Source organism: Camelina sativa, chromosome 20 (assembly GCF_000633955.1).
Source record: "Camelina sativa cultivar DH55 chromosome 20, Cs, whole genome shotgun sequence".
NCBI lineage: Eukaryota > Viridiplantae > Streptophyta > Magnoliopsida > Brassicales > Brassicaceae > Camelina > Camelina sativa.
In genome coordinates, this window is record NC_025704.1 from 12,432,953 (window position 1) to 12,455,305 (window position 22,353).

At 35.3% G+C, this 22,353-nt stretch overlaps 2 protein-coding genes and 1 pseudogene across 2 annotated transcripts; 2 read left to right on the forward strand and 1 right to left on the reverse strand.

The window, feature by feature from the left end:
- Window positions 7,797-9,416, forward strand: LOC109131176 (annotated as a pseudogene).
- LOC104770603 (probable 2-carboxy-D-arabinitol-1-phosphatase) lies at window positions 9,430-12,169 on the reverse strand. The gene is made up of 9 exons (XM_010495051.1): window positions 11,811-12,169; window positions 11,472-11,577; window positions 11,163-11,379; window positions 10,942-11,060; window positions 10,672-10,764; window positions 10,433-10,498; window positions 10,236-10,334; window positions 10,007-10,114; window positions 9,430-9,934 (listed from the first exon to the last, which is right to left on the reverse strand). The coding sequence occupies exons 1-9, from the start codon at window positions 12,113-12,115 to the stop codon at window positions 9,575-9,577; spliced, it is 1,473 nt and encodes a 490-aa protein (XP_010493353.1). The 5' UTR covers window positions 12,116-12,169; the 3' UTR covers window positions 9,430-9,574.
- LOC104770604 (arogenate dehydratase 5, chloroplastic) lies at window positions 19,765-21,464 on the forward strand. Its single transcript, XM_010495052.2, has one exon. The coding sequence runs from the start codon at window positions 19,899-19,901 to the stop codon at window positions 21,186-21,188; it is 1,290 nt and encodes a 429-aa protein (XP_010493354.1). The 5' UTR covers window positions 19,765-19,898; the 3' UTR covers window positions 21,189-21,464.

The following is a 22,353-nucleotide window of genomic DNA, read 5'->3' on the forward strand; positions in this document are numbered from 1 at the left end:
TCAACATAGGCCCCTTTAATTTACTCCCAATTGTTTGAAAAGATATATAAATGGATCAAAGCAAAATTCTGGGGTGTACCAAAAACCAAAAGCTTAGTAAGTGCAAAAAGATAGTATATATACAATAATAAATATAAAAGAGAAAGGTACTCTAGCTTGGTAAGTGCAAAAGGATAGTATATATTAGGATTCTCATGTATGTCATATGGTAGTATGAATCTGAACTCACCAGAAATAAATATAGAATATAAAAAAATAAAATTAAACATTTAACAAATTTTGGAAATAAAACTATAAAATCGAATCACCTATATGTTATTATTAAAAACAGATACAAATATATTTGCCAACCCCATGAATATTCCTAACAATGCTATCGAACTAAACATGCATTAAAAATTGTAAAGTCTTAGAAATGTAATATACGAAAATAATGCATCAATTAAACAAACATCAAATCCAGAAAAATAAGAACAGGAATATCATAATAACTCCTGCTATAACAGCTAAACTTTGAAGAACATGAACCTATCTCTTGTGTGTACTGGATGCTTGTAGTGTAGGGTGAATGTCATATATATATAGTGTTTGAGCTGATGGTAGGGTTTCGTCATTGTGAATGTTCTAAAGTCTTGATTAGCAAGTTTGGAATATACTTTTCTCGATTTGGTTTGTTTTGATTTATGCAAGGTTGTTAAGGTATATTAATCTAATATGCTCGATTAATGGTAATTGTATTTACACCATTATTGCCACAATCATTTAGGGTTTTAATTTCGTAAGGTGAATGAGTATTTTAGAAATCTGGAATAAATCTTAATAATGCATATTAATCAGCAATCTAATAAGATATTAGCAAATATGTAATCGTTTATTAAATTCAAATTAAATCTTTCCTAAAATATAATCGACTATAATTGGTTGCTATATTATAGGGATGTAAATAAGTAGAGTTTAACTAAAATATAAGATTTGTGTGACTAAGTGGATCTGAATACACAATTTATGCCATAAATTTTGTTTGGTGAAACCCGGCCGAAAATATTTTGCAATATTAGGGAGGATCCGATTAATTGAATCGGTTATAATTTTAAGTAAAAACCCGACCCGAAATAGACAAAAAGTGATAGCACAATTTGTACTTAAAAAATGTTAAGATAGATGTATATATAGATTTAAGAGTTTATATAGTCTCTAAAGATCTATTAAAATATGTTTGGAGATTTTTATGGGATTAACAATTTAATGCGTAGAGTTGTTTTTAGAAAAATCGAAATGTATAGATGTTGTCAAGATTTTTATGGAAATAAACATAACAAAATTAGGTCGATTTAAATAGTTCCATTAATTGAGTTTTTATGAAATGTTATTTTAGGAAAATCTGTAGGGGTTAATGTTGCAAAAATACAAATTAAATAAGATAAACTTCAAGAGCATAAACCAAAATATACTTCAAAAATGTTAATATTGTTATAAAGAAGTGATTATTCATCACTAAACATGACACATGTTTTAACACTTGTCATGTTTATCTCTTTTGATTAAGTGACTCATCATTTGTTTTGTACCTATAAATATGTGATGAGAGTGAGATATAGACAACATATAAGATTTCAAAGTAAAAAGAGATGTGTTAGTGTCCCTCACCCTCTCCCTCACCATCACGTTTCTTCTCTACTTTCTTTGTGCAATTACACAATTGCATAAACATAAGCATATACATACACACATATATATATTTATAATAATCTTCTATATTTGCGTTATTATCTACAACATGTTATCAGCACGATCGTCTCTCTGCTCCAACCGATCTAACCGTTTCTATACAGATCAATCTTTTGAGGTAACATCTAATTTATGTCGAATTTGTTTATTTAAAATTTCTTTAAATTCCTTTAAATTCAAGAATATATATATGAGATATTTACGGAGTAAAAGGACTATGTCTTCTCCTTGATCATATAGATCTACATTCTTGATCAGAAAGATAGGCTCTGCCTTTTCGATCATATGTTAAGATTTATATTATATTATGGAAGGCTCTGCCTCCTCAAAATCTCATGAATAAATTAATAATGGACTTATTATTCATGTAGATAATTATGTCAAATCTCGCCAGACTTGAAATCCTTGCCCTTGATGTATCTGGAAAAAATTATATGACATGGGCATCGGATGCACGAATGCATCTGAGATCGGATGGGCTTTTAAGCACCATCGATCCGTCGAAAACGACGTCAGATGAGGATAAGGCCAAAGCCATGGTGTTTTTACGCCACCACCTCCACGATAATCTGAAAAATGAGTACATCACGAAAGAAGATCCTGTAGATCTTTGGCAATCACTCAAAGATAGGTTTGATCACCATAAATATGTGATCTTACCAAAGGCTAGACATGAGTGGTTAAATCTCCAGTTCTTGGATTACAAAAGTGTTGGTGAATTTAATTCCGCTATGTTCGGAATCACCTCCAGGATGGCTTTGTGTGGCGAAGAAGTGAGCGATTATGATATGATCGAAAAAACGCTCTCAACTTTTCATCCTGGAAATGTAATCCTGCAAGAACAATACCGGACCAAAGGATACACTCGATTTTCTGAGTTAATGCACGTTCTTCTTGTTGCTGAACAAAATAATCAACTCGTGATGCTGAATCATCAAACTCGCCCAACTGGATCAGCTCCACTTCCAGAAGTGAATGTTGCTTCATCCAGTTATAATTGGCAAGGACGAGGACGCGGACGCGGTCGAGGCCGTGGCCGTGGTCGTGGGCGTGGAGGAGGTCGTGGCCGAGGTAGAGGAAGAGGTCACTATTCTAATAGCTTCAACGCTGGCAAAGCCAACAACGATCTTCATGTAAATGATGCCAGCCGCATTATAAAGAAAAAAGATGAGAGTATTTGTTACAGATGCGGCATGAAAGGTCATTGGTACCAAACTTGTCGTATACCAAAGCATTTGGCCGATCTATATCAAGCGTCTCAAAAGGAAAAAGAAAGAGACGTTGAGACCAATCTCATCTCAAATGAAGCTGGACCTTCCTACCATGGTCTCAATGATGAAACTCATCTGGATATCGCAGATTTCCTCGTCAATCAAGAGAGCGGAAAATCATGCGATTAAAATCTTTATGTAAAATAATGCTTGTAAAACTTTTGGTGTTTAAAGTCTTTTTGTAATATATTTTAAATCTCCTAAGACTTTGTTATATATTAATGCATATTTTATGAATGTTTTATCTCCAGAAAATGTCAACTTTTGAGATTGAGGACGAAGAAATGTGTCTAGCAGATAGTGCTACTACGCACTCAATATTTAGAGATAAAAAATATTTCTCCTCTCTCAAAATAAATGACTCCGCTAAAGGCGTGAGCACTATATCTGGAAATGCAAAGATTATAATGGGCTTTGGCGAAGCCAATTTTTCAATGCCAAGGGGAACAAAATTTGAAATAAAAGATGCATTATATTCCCCTAAGTCTCAACGAAACTTGATAAGTTTCAGAGATATCCGAAGAAATGGATATCATATAGAGACTATGAATAAGAATGGCATTGAATATCTTTGCATCAAATCCGAGGAAAAACATATATTGGAAGAGTTACCAATGTTATCCTCTGGATTATATTGCACAAAAATAAATGTATTCGCATCGTATGTTACAGTAAACTCAAAGTTTACTAATACGTTTAAGATTTGGCATGAGAGACTTGGACATCCTGGTTCAATCATGATGCGAAAAATTGTGCAAAATTCTAATGGCCACCCGTTAAAAAACCAGAAAATTTATTGTTCTGGTGAGTTTTCATGTGATGCATGTTCTCAAGGAAAACTCATAATTAGGCCATCGCCAACCAAAGTCGGGAATGAATTGCCAATATTCTTAGAGAGAATACATGGTGATATATGTGGACCTATTCACCCTTCATGCGGGCCATTTCGTTATTTTATGGTAATGATTGACGCATCTAGTAGATGGTCATATGTGTGTCTTTTGACAACACGAAATACGGCTTTCGCAAAATTCATTTCCCAAATAATCAGGTTAAAAGCACAATTCCCCGATTATGCCATAAAGAAAGTAAGGCTTGATAACGCTGGTGAATTCACTTCACAAGCTTTTAATGAATATTGTATGTCAATGGGAATTGATGTTGAACATCCGGTCCCTCATGTTCATACACAAAATGGCATGGCTGAATCTTTGATTAAACGGTTACAACTCATTGCTAGACCGTTGATATTGAGAACAAAACTCCCAATTTCTATATGGGGTCATGCTATATTGCATGCTGCAGCGTTGGTCCAAATACGACCAAGTGCATACAATACATATTCCCCTTTACAATTAACGTCTGGTCAAGAACCAAACATTTCTCATCTCCGTGTTTTTGGATGTGCGGTTTATGTTCCTATAGCCCCACCGCAAAGAACAAAAATGGGGCCACAAAGGAGATTGGGAATATACGTCGGTTATGCATCACCGAGTATCATAAATTATCTTGAACCACAAACTGGTGATATGTTTACAGCACGTTTTGCTGATTGCCATTTTAATGAAGATGAATTTCCAGCGTTAGGGGGAGGAATTAAACAGGTACCAAAAGAGATTACATGGAATACACCATCTTTGGTACATCTTGATCCCCCTACGAATCAACGTGAGCTGGAAGTTCAGAAAATTGTACATTTACAAAATTTGGCAAATCAATTACCAGATGCGTTCACAGATACAAAAAGGGTGACAAAATCACATATTCCCGCTGCAAATGCACCATCAAGAGTTGAAATTCCAAAAGAGGAAATCGATGGGAAAAAGGATAATGAGCCTAAAGTTCAATTGAAACGGGGGAGGCCAATAGGTTCTAAAGATAAAAATCCCCGAAAGAAAAAGAAAATGGGAGACGGAAATGAAAAGGTTCAAGAGGAACCAAGTGAAGAGAAAAGTCAGCAGGAAGACGATACAGAAAATTATGAGATCTCTATTAACTATGCCCAAGATGGAAAATTATGGGCTAGAAATGAAATCGATGATGAAAATGGAATATTTTCTTTTTCTGTATCTAAAGAGATCGATTATGAAAATGATGATCCTGATCCAAGGTCTATGTCAGAGTGCCAACAAAGGCCTGACTGGGAGAAATGGAAAAGTGCAATGCAAACTGAATTGTTCTCCCTTAATAAAAGAAATGTCTTCGGACCTATTGTCACTGCATCTAATGATATAAAACCTGTTGGGTGCAAGTGGGTTTTCGTGAGAAAGAGAAATGAGAAAGATGAGATAACACGATATAAAGCCCGACTTGTTGCACAAGGTTTTTCTCAAAGGCCGGGAGTTGATTATGAGGAAACATATTCTCCGGTCATGGATGCAATTACATTCAGATACTTAATGAGTCTAACAGCTTCTAATAATTTAGAAATGTACCTTATGGATGTAGTGACAGCGTATTTATATGGATCATTGGATAATGAAATACACATGAAAATTCCAGAAGGATTTAAGGTTCCTGAGACTTTAAAGGAAAAGCCTAATGAGATATATGCGGTAAAATTACAGCGATCACTTTACGGATTAAAACAATCCGGACGCATGTGGTATAATCGCTTAAGCGATTACTTATTGAAGAAAGGGTATGTAAATAATGAAATATGCCCTTGCGTCTTTATAAAGAAATCCTCATCGGGATTTGTGATCATTGCTGTATATGTTGATGATCTCAATATAATTGGAACTCAAAAGGAGATTGATGATGCTAGAACTCATATGAAAGAAGAGTTCGAAATGAAAGATCTTGGAAAGACAAAATTTTGTCTCGGTCTTCAAATAGAACATCTCCAAGATGGAGTATTTGTGCATCAGTCAAATTATACGAAAAAGATTTTAAAGCGCTTTTATATGGATAAAGCGACTCCTTTGAGTACTCCAATGGTCGGTAGGTCCCTGAATGTTGACACAGATCCATTCAGACCTTGTGAAGAGAATGAAAAAATACTTGGTCCCGAAGTACCTTATATGAGTGCTATCGGTGGACTTATGTATCTTGCAAATTGTACCCGACCAGACATTGCATTTGCAACTAATTTACTTGCAAGATACAACTCAGCTCCTACCCGCAGGCACTGGAATGGAATTAAGCACATATTACGTTATCTTCAAGGTACGATTGACTTGGGATTGTTGCATCGTAGAAACTCTGCGTTTGGTCTAGTTGGTTTTGCAGATGCAGGATATTTATCGGATCCACATAAATCTCGATCCCAAACTGGATACGTTTTCACAATTGGAGGAACTGCAATCTCGTGGCGTTCACAAAAACAGACTTTGGTCGCCACCTCTTCGAACCACGCAGAACTAATAGCGCTTCATGAAGCATGCAGAGAATGTGTATGGCTCAGATCCATGTCAAACCATATAAAAGATGCAAGTGGAATGGTCAGCAGTAAGGAGCCAACGACACTATACGAAGACAATGCAGCTTGTGTCGCTCAAATCAAAGAAGGTTATATCAAGAGCGACAGAACAAAACATATTCCTCCAAGATTCTTCTCCTACGCTCAAGAACTCGAGAAGAACAAGGAAGTCAATATCCAATATATCCGATCAAGTGACAACGCAGCAGATCTCTTTACAAAATCGCTTCCGACTACCATATTCAGGAAGCATATTCATAGCATCGAAATGCGTCATCTACGAGATCTTTGAAGAAAAGACCACTCATATCTTTTCCAGGGGGAGATTACGTCACTGTAATCTTTTTTCCTTGTCATTGTTTTTATCCCAATAAGTTTTTCCATGATAAGGTTTTTAATGAGACAATACGTAATTCTCTAGTGATGAATATTCAAGGGGGAGTGTTATAAAGAAGTGATTATTCATCACTAAACATGACACATGTTTTAACACTTGTCATGTTTATCTCTTTTGATTAAGTGACTCATCATTTGTTTTGTACCTATAAATATGTGATGAGAGTGAGATATAGACAATATATAAGATTTCAAAGTAAAAAGAGATGTGTTAGTGTCCCTCACCCTCTCCCTCACCATCACGTTTCTTCTCTACTTTTTTTTGCAATTACACAATTGCATAAACATAAGCATATACATACACATATATATATATATATAATAATCTTCTATATTTGCGTTATTATCTACAACAAATATAGATATATATATATATACGTAAATCTTTACTAACGGACAATTTGTTTTCTTCGAACCAGAGAAGTCAAAAGGGCCTCCGGCCCAAAAAAAATATATATATATATTTCCTGTTTGTGTAAGATGTTTTGAAAAAGTATTTTTGTTTCATTGTTTTTAAGTTTCTAAACAGTTTTTATATTAATTTTATATTTTATATTATGTATTCTTGTGTATGATTGGTTAATCCTTTTTAAAGTAAACATTTTTTAATATGCATGTTTTTACCTAAAACATTTTATATTTTGAAATGGATGAAGTATTTATTAGGGTTTTGTTTGAGTGAAGTAATCAGCAAGTATACATGATCACCAGAGTAACCTAATTAATACAGTAATCGAGTTACTGGACCCAAAAGGCCCAAATAAAAAGATCGAAAATTTTCAATTACGTTGATCTGACCTGAGACAACGAGAGGAGAGAGAAATAAGCCAATTGGCATAAACTTTAATAATTGTACTCTCTCATTTGTATTTTTTTTTCTTTCTCTCTTCTCTTCGAGATGCGCACGTCACTCATAACCTTAAACCCATAATAGTGATTTGATTTGACTTCATTGCTAACTAAATCCAGATTCAGCTTTGATGGAGGAAAAGAAAGCGAAAAGAAGATCCGTGAAACCGTCCCAAGGTTTCTCAAGTGCAAGAGAGGATTTGATAAGCAAATTACCCGATACTCTTGTATCTCCCGACAGAGGAGGCTATTAGGACTAGTGTTTTGTCCAATAGGTGGAAAAGTCTTTGGCTTTTGATTCCCGAGTTGGATTTGGACTCTAAAGAGTTCCCAGATCACAATGCCTTGTGGTTTTTACGGACAAGTTCCTAAATTTCTCTAGGGAACACAAGTGATCATGCTTGCACAGTTGCACAAGCTCAAGCTAAGGATTCACAAGGGTGAGTATGATCAGTCTTGCGTCACACGTTGGATAAACTTTGTGTCAAGGCGTAAACTTAAGCATCTTGATGTTAATTAAGTGTTTTCTTGTGGAGCCTAAGTGTTTTGAAGTGATTCACATAAGCCTTTATATATGTGAGACACTTCTTAACCTAAGACTTCATCGGGTATCATTTGGTAGGTTTGAGTCTATTTCATTACCTCGTCTCAAAACTATGCGTTTAGAGCAAAATGCATATGCTAATGAGGAGGTTCTAGAGTCGCTTATCTCATCTTGCCCTGTTCTTGAAGATTTGAGCATTGTTAGAAGGGTACATGATAACGTAAAGGTTTTACACTTTTACGTGTTCACTCTCAAACACTAACCCGTCTCAGTGTAAGCTTTTCTATTGGTGAGACTGTTGTGGCAGTGCATAGTTATTCTAAAGAAGAAACAGGGCTTTGGATTGATGCCCCTAGACTCAAGTATCTGTATTTCGAAAATGAAATATCAAAGAGTAAAACCATAAGCAATACTGGTTCCTTAGTTAAGGTCAGTTTTGTTGACTCCTGTTGTAGACGTTCGTATCCTTCTGATTGGCTCGACTTATCATAGCAACAAGTTGTCCGTAATTTTTTCACTGGTATCTCCAAAGCTAGGGATATCATGATCTTCTCTGAGAGAATTATGGAGGTATGTGTCTATAATATATTTATTTAATTTACACCAGTCTGTTTCACGAAATTTAGCTAACCCCATAGCCTTCTCTTTTTCCTTTTTCTTTCTTTTTTAGGCAAGTAGTTAATCTCTGCCTACTTGCAAGTACAACCAATGCCCCAGTTTTGCAACCTGTCCTGTTTGGAAGCAGAGTTTTATCACTCTGATGTGAGAATTCTGTCAACCTTTCTTGAAAGCTGTCCGAATCTAACATCCATCGTCTTGCTGATAACTTGCACTAACCTAGAGTTTTGACTTAATAAGAAATGTGTTAAATTAAATTCATCTTTTAATTTATTAATCTTTATGTATGTTGTAGGATTTAACTCATTGTAATGCGTATCAGGATCCAATAAGTATCTCGTCCGTGCCTCAGTGTTTGTTGTCATCCCTCGAGTTTGTAGAGATAAAAAACAGATTCACGGGAAGGACGGTTGAAACTTATGTGGGAAGGTACTTTGTAAAAAACTCGGTAGTTCTCAAGAAACTTGTTGTGCACTTGAGCGATACCATGCAAAAATCAGGTTTGGTTTACTTAAGGGATCTCCTTGCATTTCCAAGGCCGTCTAACTGTCAAATCGTATATGTTGTTGACGGTTATAAAGACTTTTAGGTGGGTCTATCTATGATTGGAATTGGATTTTGATTTTGTTGAATTCTATAATGATGTATTTGCAAATACTCTGGACACAGCTGTCAGATGATGTTATAGGATTCCAAACTATATTTCATGCAGTTTTTTTGCTATATCGGGTTTAAAGACAAGCTTCTTCAGGCGGGTCTTGTGATGGGGATGCACCACCTTCCAAGATGAGCGGTGTAGTTTGTGCAACGGATTACTCCTTTTCTGCTAGGACCATCCGGAAAATCTATGACGCTGATGCTACCTGCGTCTAGGTGGAACAACCCGAGCCCTTCTTTAGTGAGGTTAAGGCATTGTGCTATGAGAGATATGTGAGCTATTGGAGGACCAACCACCACCATGGTGTCTCCTGGATTTGACTCCTCGTCCGACAGTTCGTCTAAGAGTGATTCCCATGCTTTCCCGGATCTGTTCCATAGAGCTGAAACTGCTTCTTCGTCTAATTGACTTAGCCAACCAGGTTGGATCGATGCAATCACATCGTTATCCTGCAGAATTGAGGGGTCAAAACGATCAAATCAGTGTTCACTTTACTACTGCATCAGGATAAGTAATCTTGCCTTATTGGATTTGTCAAGAACACTCTCAACATTGAGCTCATTCATTTGTTTCGTTTTCACGTAGCGAGGCACACTATCTACACCCAAACAACCCGCAGCTTCTTGCACCTATCAACTCTTTAAACCGTTAAATAGAAAATAAACAAGATTCTGAAGAAATAGATTTCTTCAAGTCTTCACTTTGTTAAGAAAATTGAACCTACGTAGATAGAGATGTTATAAAACTTACGCGGGATATTGCTCCAGCAGTCTCAATGGAGGCTGTGTCAGGGCTGCAAACTATTGAACTTACCCTCAGATCAAGAAGAAGCTCTGCGATTTTCTGTGACTGCAACAACAACAAGTAACCATTTTTGAAGAGTAACTAGAAGCAGGTTTTGAGAACTATTTTACAATTGTCCTTCACAAAACTCATGTGTATGTTACCTGTATCACACCAAGCATGTTCATTGGCTGATCATTAGTGGCTGCTTGGTTAACAACTGCAGAATCCTGAATGTTGAAAAACGAAGAAAATTAGATAAAATTTGACAAAGTCTCCCAACTTTTCTTATCTCAGGGACTAGTGTAAAGAGCCAAACACCTTCCACACGCATCCATGGAGTTTCAATTCTGGAAATAAAGATGAATTAAGAGAATTACGTACGGAACTCATACAGCTATACCTCATGATCCCCCTGACCATGGCAGACAAGTATGATCCGCTTACTAGCTTTCCGGCCACCAGAACTTCCACCAGATAGAGGGGAATTAGGTGTCTGCATTATTACTACAAAAACAGTAAGCAGAATTTTGACTACCTCTAATATTTTAAACGCAACTAAGATGATTAAGACTTATGAGTCTAAGTGAAAGCCAGACATATCTTTTAATTAAAGAAGAGCTTCCATGTACCATAAAAAAAACAAAGGGTAAGCTTGCCTTCCACAGTTTACCTGATTTAGTCGATTAAGACATACTTGAGGCGGTCCACCGTCAGCTCTTGGTGTGAAGTCCAGTACGCTTACACCGCAATTACTCTGCAACAAACTCCTAAAATATTCTGTTTCCAGTCCTGTCACATCAACCAAAGACCGCATATGTAAAAAAAAAAAAAGTCAACAGACAAATGAAAAATCGGCTATGTGTTGAAAGAAGAAGAAAAAAGAACAAGTACCAATTGCAGTTGCCACAAGAGCCTGATTAATAGCATTATGAGCAACAACAAGAACAGACTTGCTCTCATGAGCAAGAATACCAGGCCAACAGCTTCTAGCACGTGACCATAACTCTCGTACTGGATAATGGCCATCAATGCTAAAGTTTGCCGGATCTTCTTGCCATTTCCTAAAAGCTTCACCGAACTTTTCTTTTCCTTCTTTCTTAAGTACTCCCTAGAACAAGAGTTTAAGAACAAGTACAATGACTGGTCTATGAAAAAATCTATATATGTCCCCCATCATCACATCACACAGCTTAAACTTACTTGAAAAGAGTAAAGATCAATTTCTCTGAGTTCGTAGTTGAAAATCATCTCACTCTCTCGACTTCCCCATATGATTTCAGCTGTTTTCTTTGATCTCTTCAATGGACTAAACACACAAATGTATAACAAATTCAGCCAATTTGCTTTAACAACAACAAAAATCTCCAATACTAAAAACAAGAACACAACAATGCGGTGGATACTAATTCTAAACAAATCAATCTGAATCATCTAATTGTTTTCGAATCTAATCGATCCAAACAACTCAATTCGATCTATAGATTCCAAAATCACTAGATTTCAAAACCGATTCAATAGACCTAACGGAAAATGCAGAACCTGGTGAAGCAGACATCGAAGGAGTCTCCGGCGAGCATCTGCCGAGAGATATCGGCCTGAGACTCGCCTTTATTCGTCAAAACGGAGAAATCGGAGCTTCCTTGAATCCTCCCTTCTTCGTTCCACGTGCTCTGTCCATGTCTCACGAGAACCACTCGCTTCGGCGGCGTCTTCGCGGTGCCTTGGTCTTGTAAGCTCGATGATGATTGAATCCGGAAGCGGCGGCGAGTCGAATTTGGCCGGCGGGTTTGGTGGAGGAGACTCCGATTGGGTGAAATCGGACTAGTGAGTGGCAGAGAAATCATTTTATTTTCTTTATTTATTTTTAATTTCCGAGAAAATAAGAATATGATTTTTTCAGTTGATTTTCTCTATTTAGCGGGAAGTTCGATTTTTTATCATGCTTTTTTTGGTTTTGTAGTATTTGGGCCTTCGAGGGTCGGCCCAATATCTCGATTTTTTTTTGAGAAATACCCTAAACTAGCACTAATTTATATTTTTCTTTCAAAGTTAGCACACAAGTTTAAATATTCCAAAACTAGCATTATTATGATTTTTTCTTAAATAATAAAATTAAGAGTTATTATTTTGTTACTTACAATTTTGAAAGCTTAAATAAAGCTTCCAATGATGCTTGACGTGAAGCTTCCGATCTTCTTCTTCTTCTTCATATATCAGTTTTGATCTTAGATTTTGAGATTTATGACGTGATTCTTATGGCTTTTAATTGAAAAATTAGACAAATTTGCAGTCAATCTGATCTGATGATTATTGGAAGAAGATGAAGAAGAAGAAGCAGAACGAAGATGGTAGAAGAAGCAAAGGAGGAACGAAGATGGAAGAAGAAGAATGAAGATGGATGATTTTTGAGGAGAACGAAGATTGGTCGGAGAAGCCGCGTCGTTACCATGTAACGGTGACGCGAGGTCCTCGTTACTCCGTTCTCAGCCAGAACCTTCTTTGAGATTCCAGAAGAAATTCTTCTACGATATGTACGTTTGATTAAGAGTGGTGGTCTTAGAGCTAAACCAATGTTTGGGTATTGAAATTGTTGGGAACTGTTGGGTAATGAATAAAATCTGATTATGAGTGGTGGTTTGAATTGTTGGGTATTGGAATCTGAACTGTGAATGAAATGGAAAATCATGGGTAATCTTGAAGCTGACATGTGTATTTGAGTGCTACTCTCTCCTATGTGGACACCAAAGTTGTTGCATACCAAGTGTTTGATATAATGTCATTGATAACAAAGCAGTTGGTAAAGAGTACGAAAGTTTGTCATCGTCTTCGATGTCGATGTCTTCGGCTTATACTTCGTCGATGATGGAGTTGGCTAGTAGTGTTGATGATGCGGAGTACATCGGGTGAGGATCTTCTGGTTATGATCATCGTCATTTTTGGGGTTTCTGAATATTTAGGAAAATCTTCCTAAATTGCAAGAATGTCTTGCTAGACATCGTGAAATCCTTCCTAAATCTAAAGAAATGAGTTTTTGGATCTTTTAGTTTATGTTTTGCCATAATGTACCACATATTACTCTATTTGGTGAGTGATATTTGATTTTATTTTGTGCACATCATGATTTTATCTCTATATATGAAAGATTAAAAATTTGATTTTGTTTCTTCCTAAATATTTTATGAAGGCTATCATGAAGTTAAAGGTTTTCTTCCTAAATATTATTGAATCTTTCCTAAAATTTAAATAAATGTGTTTTCGGCATTTTGCCTCAGTATGTGAAAGATTACTCTATTAGTGAGAGGTAATGATATCACTTAACAATATCCAGACTTTTTATGAAGGTCATCCTTAAGTTCCAATTTTTTTATGAAGGTCATCCTAAAGTTTAATGACGCTTTCCTAAATTTCGTAAAATCTTTCCTAAATTTCATGGAAAGTGTTGTTGGAAGCTGGTTTTTCAAGTTGCAAGAAATCAAAAAGGATTCTAAAAAATACATAGAACTTAAACAAGAAGGAAAAATAGAATAAAGATCCTTGTTAATAGCACTTAAAACAAATCTAATGCTATGAACATAAAAGATACTACATAACAATAAGTTAGAGGATTACACTACTAAAATTAAACCTAAGCATGGTGATGAGATTTTCAAAGTCTCCAGCATGGTGGTGATATGCATTGGGATGAAATTTCCTGCTTCTGTTAATATGCATTGGGATGAAAGTCACCTTGAAGTTTAAGAAAGCTTTCTTTAGTGTCCTCATGAAATCCTAACTTTTTATGAAAGTTACCATGAAGTTTAAGAAAGTTTTCCTAAATTTTGCGGACCTTCCTAAATTTTCATAAACTTTTGACTCTGAAAATTCCGGCAACCACTTCAACACTACAGCTTCAATCATCACATGAACAACAAAATTACCCAAACTATTAGTCACATTACTTGTATACTTAATCCCAAATCTGCCTTTCCTCACTAAAATTTCTTTGATAATCTCTTTCGTCAATTTTCTCCTAATCTCAAGCTTCTTAAATATCATCTCCCTCTCACTCTCTCCATCGTTATCACCATTAGAGGGAGAAAATTACGAATCGAAGGAAGAGAGGAAGCAACATCTGCATCAGAAGCAGATTGAGCGTAGATTGAATCAGGAAACTGTGGAGTTCTTCAAGTTAAAAGAGACAGCCTGTTATGGAGATCCAATTATCCGATGAGAGAAGCTTCTCAAAATCAGATTTATCTTCCAATTCGATCACATGCGACAGCTCGGAACTGCGGATGTCAGCAGACATGAATGCTTTAATTGATAGCCGACGATTTTGCCGAAGCTCCGATCTCATGTAAGCACTCAACAACGAGACGGCGGAGATATGTGGAGAAGAGGTACGTGATTTTCACTTGGGCTAAGAAAGCGCTAAGAAAATTGATAATGAATTAATAATTTTAGTATTTAATATTTAATTAGAGTATGTGTGCTAGTTTTGGAAAATATAAAAGTGTGTGCTAAGCTTGGAAGAAAAATTTAAATTTGTGCTATTTTTGAGAATTGCCCATTTTTTCATGTTTATTTAAGCAAGCCTATTTAATGAGTTTAATTTGAAAAATACCCCTATTGTTTACATAAATTAAAAAAATAAACATTATTATTTTTAATTAGGTAAATAACCTAGGATCACAAAAAGTTTTAAGAAATATACATGGATTTTAACAAATAATATGCTATTTATATACTACATTATCCAATGTACAATGATATGTTCTTTAATTATAAATACACCACAATTCTGCAGAACACGAAAAAAAATTTCTTCAAGGCATGTAAGTTTTATTTTTATTTTTATTTGATTTTTCTCACTGGAATTATTCCTAAATAGTGTTTATAATAATTTGGAAATGTAGCAAAAAAAACCATAATAACTAACACTTATAAATCCAAAAATGTTCAAAATAAAATAAAATCATTAATAAAGAAAGAAAAGTATGTTAGAACAACTGGGATATCTCGCATAAAGATTTAAATCAAACTCATGAAGACTTGTTGAAGTCTTAAAGATTAGGGTATTCTTTTTTTAATTTTAAAATTTACAAGTTTAGTTTCATGAATTTTGAGAATTTGTTAGAAATTATGCATACCCCCCCCCCNCCCCCTTTTCAAAAATGCTCCTTCGTTAAATCACCTTTTTGAAATTATATGATTAATTTATCAAACGCAATTATTCTGTTGCCAAATTTTAGATGGTTTGGTGAACAAAGAAAAAAAAATTTGGTCATTGTTTGATTGATGGACACCCAAATAAATATCTGTCGATCTGTGGTCGATGAAAACGAACAGGTCTATTATCATTTTTCACTAACTTAGTCCTAACAAAGAGTTTGTCACTTGTGGTGAGGACGAATAACGAAAACATAAAAACCACAATCCCCCTTGAGTCCTTGACCAACCATTAAAATACAACAATTTTCTGATCAGTAGTAATATAATAATGGTACGTAGACAAGTTTACCGGTCCACATATTAGGAAATAAAGCTTATACCATCAGACTCCTCGAGTATCCAAAAGAGAAGCAAACGAAACAATTGAATTAGGACATCTCAAACTCCATTCTATTTTATAGTCAAATCTCTATTATAGAGCAATATTTGCTTCAACCCTACTCTATATTTTACTTTAAAATAGATATAATAATAGGTGCTCTACATATAGAGTAACTCTATTTTCACCTCTATTTTTTTACACTAACTCTATTATAGAGATGAAAATAGAGTAATACATTAGAGAAAAACAGTATTCTATTTTTGAGTTACTCTATTTTAGAAAAAAAAATAGAGAAATACAATGGAGATGGTCTTAGGTTCACCTGTCGTATTAGTGGGACTTTGTTACTTTATTCATAATGCAAAGTCGTGGAACCTTCAATACTAGCGTACGTACGTGAACATTTAACACGTGCACCTTCTAGTAAATATGAAGTCAATTTTGTCAACATTAAAAAAAAAAGTCAATTGTAATAATTGGTTTGGTCTCGTCTCGGTTTGATTTGTTTAGGTTTGGAAAAACTCTTACCAATTCAAGTAATTAAGAATGACTTCTTTTTAAAAAAAGGCCTTCAAATTTTTATTTTCTTACTTTGCTTCTCTTTGGTTTGGTATGTGAGAAAAAAATATTAACTATAGAGATGACTTTGGAAAAAGAAATGTCGTAAGATGTAAATTCTTTTCAAAATAAAATGTTGAAAGAAAAAATGAGTTGTTTGGTTTGAAACCAAAGCGACCCTAAACCTAATGGTATGAGAAACGAATTATACTGAAAAATTAAAATCAAAGCCCTAAGATCGATTCTACATTTACATTGATTATATGCTTAATTTTTATAATATTTATTTTGTAAAGCTGGATTTTTCTTATCCATTGATCAAGTTAGCTAGATTCCCACCAACTGTTGTTTACGCTCTCTAAGATCATCGTGTTATATTAACATACACTACAAAAAAAAAAACAAGAGAATAATTAACGGAATTACTGACGGAAAACCAACAAATTATTAAGATTAATATTAATATATATTGTAGTAAATGTTTTATAACTAGTAAATTTGATCGGCGAAAAACTATTTATTCTCTATTTTTTTTGGTATTGTAAGAAATTGGTAAAAATAAATTTGTCACTATTTAGTTATGTATTTTTCACTTATTCCTACCATTTTGCTGATTAATAATTGCAGTAATTGGTGGGATTTAGATTTTAGAACGAGGTTTAGGTCCTATTAAAAATGTAATAAAAGAGTCGCCAGTCATATTTGAAAACAAAGTTAAAAAAGATTTTCAAACGTTAATCAAGAGTGAAGAGAGATGAAAAGAAATGTAGAAAGAATCAATTCAACATGCTTAGGTACAATGTTAGATAGATAGTGCCACTTGGGGCTTCACCAACTTTGCCATATTAAACCTTTACAAATATATGAATTTAAAAAGGTTTCAACAACCCCATCGATAAATATTTTTACGGCCAACGATCGCTTGTTGATTGTTTTATTATGTCACATATTAAACCAATTATTAGTTTTTATATACCATGAATATGTGTGTTTCTTTCTTCAAAACGAAGAAAAATAAACCAGAATTATATGTATTTATTAGAAGCTGCGCATCACTTTTGAAACCTGAGGTCACACCTATCTTTAACTTTAACTAGAGAAGAAACATATATGACACAAGTATTACATAATCGTGGCATATTGGAGCTGTTGTTACTTGTTAAGTTGTTAGTGGTCCTTTTTATATCCTGCATTCTAATAATTTATTATACATAAACTATTTTGGTATATTTAGTACATGGTCTTTTTGTTAGCATCATAATTTTTGGTTATAATTTAGTACATAAACTTTTGTTAGCATCACATGAAAATATCTTTTTCTCATGAATAAGGTACAATTGGTAAATGGCTTAATCAATTGGTAAAGAAGTAGGGTGTGCAATCAATATACATTCTATTAGAGTTAGGGATAAAGATAATATATTATCCTAGGATAATCTACATCCACCAATATGTCTCACTATAATTTTTGCATGTCTATGTGTTTTCATATGAGAAAACACTAAACTAGTACCTACAGATATGTCTCTCTAGTTCTTTGTGTGTCTATGGTTGTTCGGATTCGGCCTGTGTCCTTGGTTTCCTTCGTAGGTTTCTGAAGCTTCTATTCTAGCTTTATAAGGAAACACCCTTTTATGTTTTTAAGCCACACATTTATGAATTTATTGTTAGAGCGACTATTAGCTATGCCAAAACTAAAGTGATTAGTGCATAAAGATAAAGATATTAATGATATTATTCATAATCTTATGTGTATCATTTTTTTTTTTTTGTCATAATTGAATCGACGAGATTTGATCCATAACCAATTCCTATTACGCGGAATAACACGATTTAGTGGAGTCGAACTTCGATGGAATCAGTCGCAAAGGTAGTATTGTAACCACTTGATTATGTGTATAATTTTTTAGTTCTAAAATACCCAAAAACAATAAATATTGAAAGTCTGCATCCGCATCAGCATAAAACTAAATCTCCTTCATTTGAAAGATCACATCAGTTAATCCATGACTTACTATATAAATTAAATAATTAACTAATTTGAACTCTATACAATGGTGTAAATAACCATGATGCATGCAGCTGAGGATAGAATTGGACAAGAGTTTTATGGTCGGATGGTGAATAGACGAAAAGTTTTTTTATTTTTTTATTAATCGTAAAAATAATAATTAAAATTTAATTAACTAAATACTTAAATCAAAGTAACAGAATTTAACTATTTCGCACTAACAGGCGTTACTGCTCTGTCATTTTTATGGGCATGCAAACATGAAACAATTTTAAAAATTTAAAGTGTAGGTAAAATTGTTTTGGTGGATTATAGTATTAATGAAATTCTTTCTGAGGTTTAAAGTGTTACTCAGTGGCACTTTGAAGATTAAAATATGAGTTTTCTAATTATATGTATTTAAAATAACTAAATTATCAATTTATATTAAATATCTTTAATTAAGTGGTTAAATGTACATTTTGACAACTTACATTCCAGCCAATTGTACTGTCGTCCATTGTATGCTCTACTAATTATTTTATACGATCGAGAGATTCATATATCTAAATTGTAAGATAAAGAGAAAATATGAAATGTAAATATATCCAAATTTAGGGAGATAAAAGAAATGGACCATTGATGGCCAAAAAAAAAAGAACGAAATGGACCATGGATGATCTATGCACCTATAGTTTGTGTTCTTTCAAACTCTTAAAAATTTATATCATAAACTAAATATCATTTGAACATTTTATTTATAGTTTGTTGGGTTAGTACGTATATCAAAATGTTAACTATTTTAATTCTGAACTCATATGCCATGAATTGCATTACGTAATCATATACAAATGGCCAGATATAGAAAACAAAAATGAGGATCAATAATTCCATATGCGATAAAACTCGATCTTTATCTTCCTTCAACCAGAAGAAGAAAAAAAAAAAGACTTAACCAATAGATCACACACCACATGGTTGGTTGATACGAATCCACATATTCATCATACAAATGATCTATATTCATCTAGTTACTTTATTTGGTAATCTTGATTTTAAGGATAAAACTTTGGAACTAAAATAGAAACTTGAAAACATAATAAAATCTCGAATGAACGTTGGCATTTCGATTTTGTTACTACAACAAAGTCCAAAGCCGCCACATGTCATTTGCTAGTCGCATTATTTTTAATCACGAATGATCTTTACTCATAATTAGCAGCAACAAATCTTTATAGGCCTCCGCTGGTTAACACGTACCAAGCAATTCCCCCCATTATTTTAACATATGCAAATTAAAACAAAAAAACTTTATAATTATAAAAATAAAAACAAATAAAATGTGGTAGGTGAAGGATTTGACGGATTTACCCTCAAATACTTAGTATATAATCCTTACCTCGTCTACCATTATCTCTCAGCTTGCAAGTTCTCTCTCTCAGATAACTACAAGCCTTTGTACTGTACTCTTTAAATACGCCGCCGTTTTTTATATATATACTACTATATTTTTTTCCTCTTACCTACCATAAAACAAACTGTAATCATGCAAACCATTTCGCCTGCGTTCTCGTGCGATCTCAAATCCGTAATTCAACCGAATCTAACGGCTAAGAACGCGCGTTTCTCTCACGTAAATGGAAAGCGCGTGTCTGTTCGTTGCGGTTACAGGTCTGAGTCGTTTAGTTTCCCTAACGGTGTTGGCTCGAGTCGAGCTGATTGGCAAAGCTCATGCGCCATCTTAGCCAGCAAAGTAGTCTCGGCTGAGAATTCAAGCTCCATCGCCGATCAAGTCGCCGTCGTTAACGGACACAGTAATAACGGCTCCGTCGATCTAAGCATCGTTCCGTCGAAAAACGGGAAGCCTGGATTGGTTCAGCCGTTAACGATTACGGATCTGTCTCCGGCGCCGTCTCACGGATCTACTCTCCGTGTAGCGTATCAAGGAGTTCCCGGCGCGTATTCCGAAGCGGCCGCCGGAAAAGCTTACCCGAACTCTGAAGCTATTCCGTGTGATCAGTTCGACGTCGCGTTTCAGGCGGTGGAGCTTTGGATCGCCGATCGTGCTGTTCTACCTGTTGAGAACTCTCTCGGTGGTTCGATTCATAGAAATTACGATCTCCTCCTCCGTCACCGTCTCCACATCGTCGGAGAAGTTCAGATCCCGGTTCACCACTGTCTCCTCGCTCTCCCCGGAGTCCGCACGGATTGCATCACGCGAGTGATTTCGCATCCCCAAGCTCTGGCTCAGACGGAAGGATCGCTCAACAAACTCACCCCAAAAGCAGCGATCGAGGCGTTTCACGACACAGCCGCGGCGGCGGAATACATCGCGGCGAACGACCTCCACGACACGGCGGCGGTTGCGAGCGCAAGAGCAGCTGAGCTCTACGGGCTCAATATTCTCGCCGACGGGATCCAAGACGACGCCGGGAACGTCACGCGCTTCTTGATGCTGGCGCGTGATCCGATCATCCCCCGCACGGATCGTCCGTTCAAAACGAGCATCGTTTTCGCGGCTCAGGAACACAAAGGAACTAGCGTTCTCTTCAAAGTGCTTTCCGCGTTCGCGTTTCGAAACATCAGCCTCACGAAAATCGAGTCGCGGCCGCACCATAACTGCCCGGTCAGGGTCGTCGGCGACGAGAACGTCGGGACATCGAAGCATTTCGAGTACACGTTCTACGTGGATTTCGAAGCGAGTATGGCGGAGGCGCGTGCGCAAAACGCGCTATCGGAGGTGCAGGAGTACACGTCATTCCTCAGGGTGCTGGGAAGTTACCCAATGGATATGACGCCATGGTCCACGTTACCACCACCTAGCCAAGACGTATGACACTATTCCTAATATATAATTTTATAATAACATTATGATAAAATTATCGTAATTTATATATATATATATATACTTGGGAATTAAAATTAGAATTTGTAGAACTCGTTTTGCATGTGATATAGTGGGAGAATAATATTAATTTTATTTCTCTCCTATATCACAAACCAAATATTTTGTGTGTTGTATATGTATCTTCTACTCTGTGGGAACAAGACCGGTTTGTAGTTTGGTTTCGTCGAAGATTACAATTGAAGATATTTTCTTAAGCTAAGCTCAGCCATTATGTCTAGTATACATCATTAATCGTTGCTTTAAGCACATACATATTAGAAAACCAAATGTGTAAAAGAGTAAGTAAGTATAACAATGTATACGAAGAAGTCTCACACCATATAACATTTCCAAGTCCAATACCATCATGCATTGATGATTGATCATTTGATAATACTTACATGCTTAAGATGTAAATCATCTCTCCCATTTTATTTTCATCATCTTCCAGAAAAAAACCATTGAGCTAGTGTCTTGAATATTACATTTGTTAATAAAAGATGTTGCAGAATCAACTAATAATAATGATTAATTAGAAGCTATCTTCTTATAAAACACCCGTCCGCGTTAACCAACGAAACAAGAAAGACTTTCAGATTCTAAACATTTTTTTAGTGATTACAAGTCAATTAAAACAAGTTAATTAAAGTAGAGAAGTAAACATACCGTGTGAACACAGGTTCGATTTGATGTTTCTTGCTTTGAAACAAAAGTATAATCGTCATCCATCTGGTCGTGTACTATTGCCAACTTCCATGAATTTTCATTGATATATATATATATATATATATATATATATATATATATATATTAAAGTTCTCAACTATCTTCAGGATATTTCAGTTTGAGTTGCCAAATATTTCAGTTTGAGTTGTCAAATATTTGAGTTGCCAAACCACAAAAAAAACTTTTCTCTCTCTAAACTTTTTCCTCTCCTTTCTCTCTAAAACAAAAACCTAGATCTACGCCGCTTGCCTCTCCGGTTTGCCTCTTCGGTTTGCCCTTTCGGCGCCGGAGAGGGTTCTCTCTTCCTTCTTTTCTAGTTTCTCTGTTCCTTCCGGTGTCAGTTTCGCCTCTGCAAAGTCGTCCTTCGTCTTCGATTGGGTGTCTCTAG

What these genes read in the sequence shown, in the direction of transcription:
- LOC104770603 (XM_010495051.1), bottom strand. Translation starts at nt 12,115, where the DNA reads ATGATTTCTCTGCCACTCACTAGTCCGATTTCACCCAATCGGAGTCTC. An exon ending in GTCTTAATCGACTAAATCAG is followed by an intron (nt 10,765 to 10,941) that starts GTAAACTGTGGA and finishes GTAATAATGCAG; the next exon opens with ACACCTAATTCCCCTCTATC. An exon ending in ACATGCTTGGTGTGATACAG is followed by an intron (nt 10,335 to 10,432) that starts GTAACATACACA and finishes TTGTTGTTGCAG; the next exon opens with TCACAGAAAATCGCAGAGCT.
- LOC104770604 (XM_010495052.2), top strand. Translation starts at nt 19,899, where the DNA reads ATGCAAACCATTTCGCCTGCGTTCTCGTGCGATCTCAAATCCGTAATT.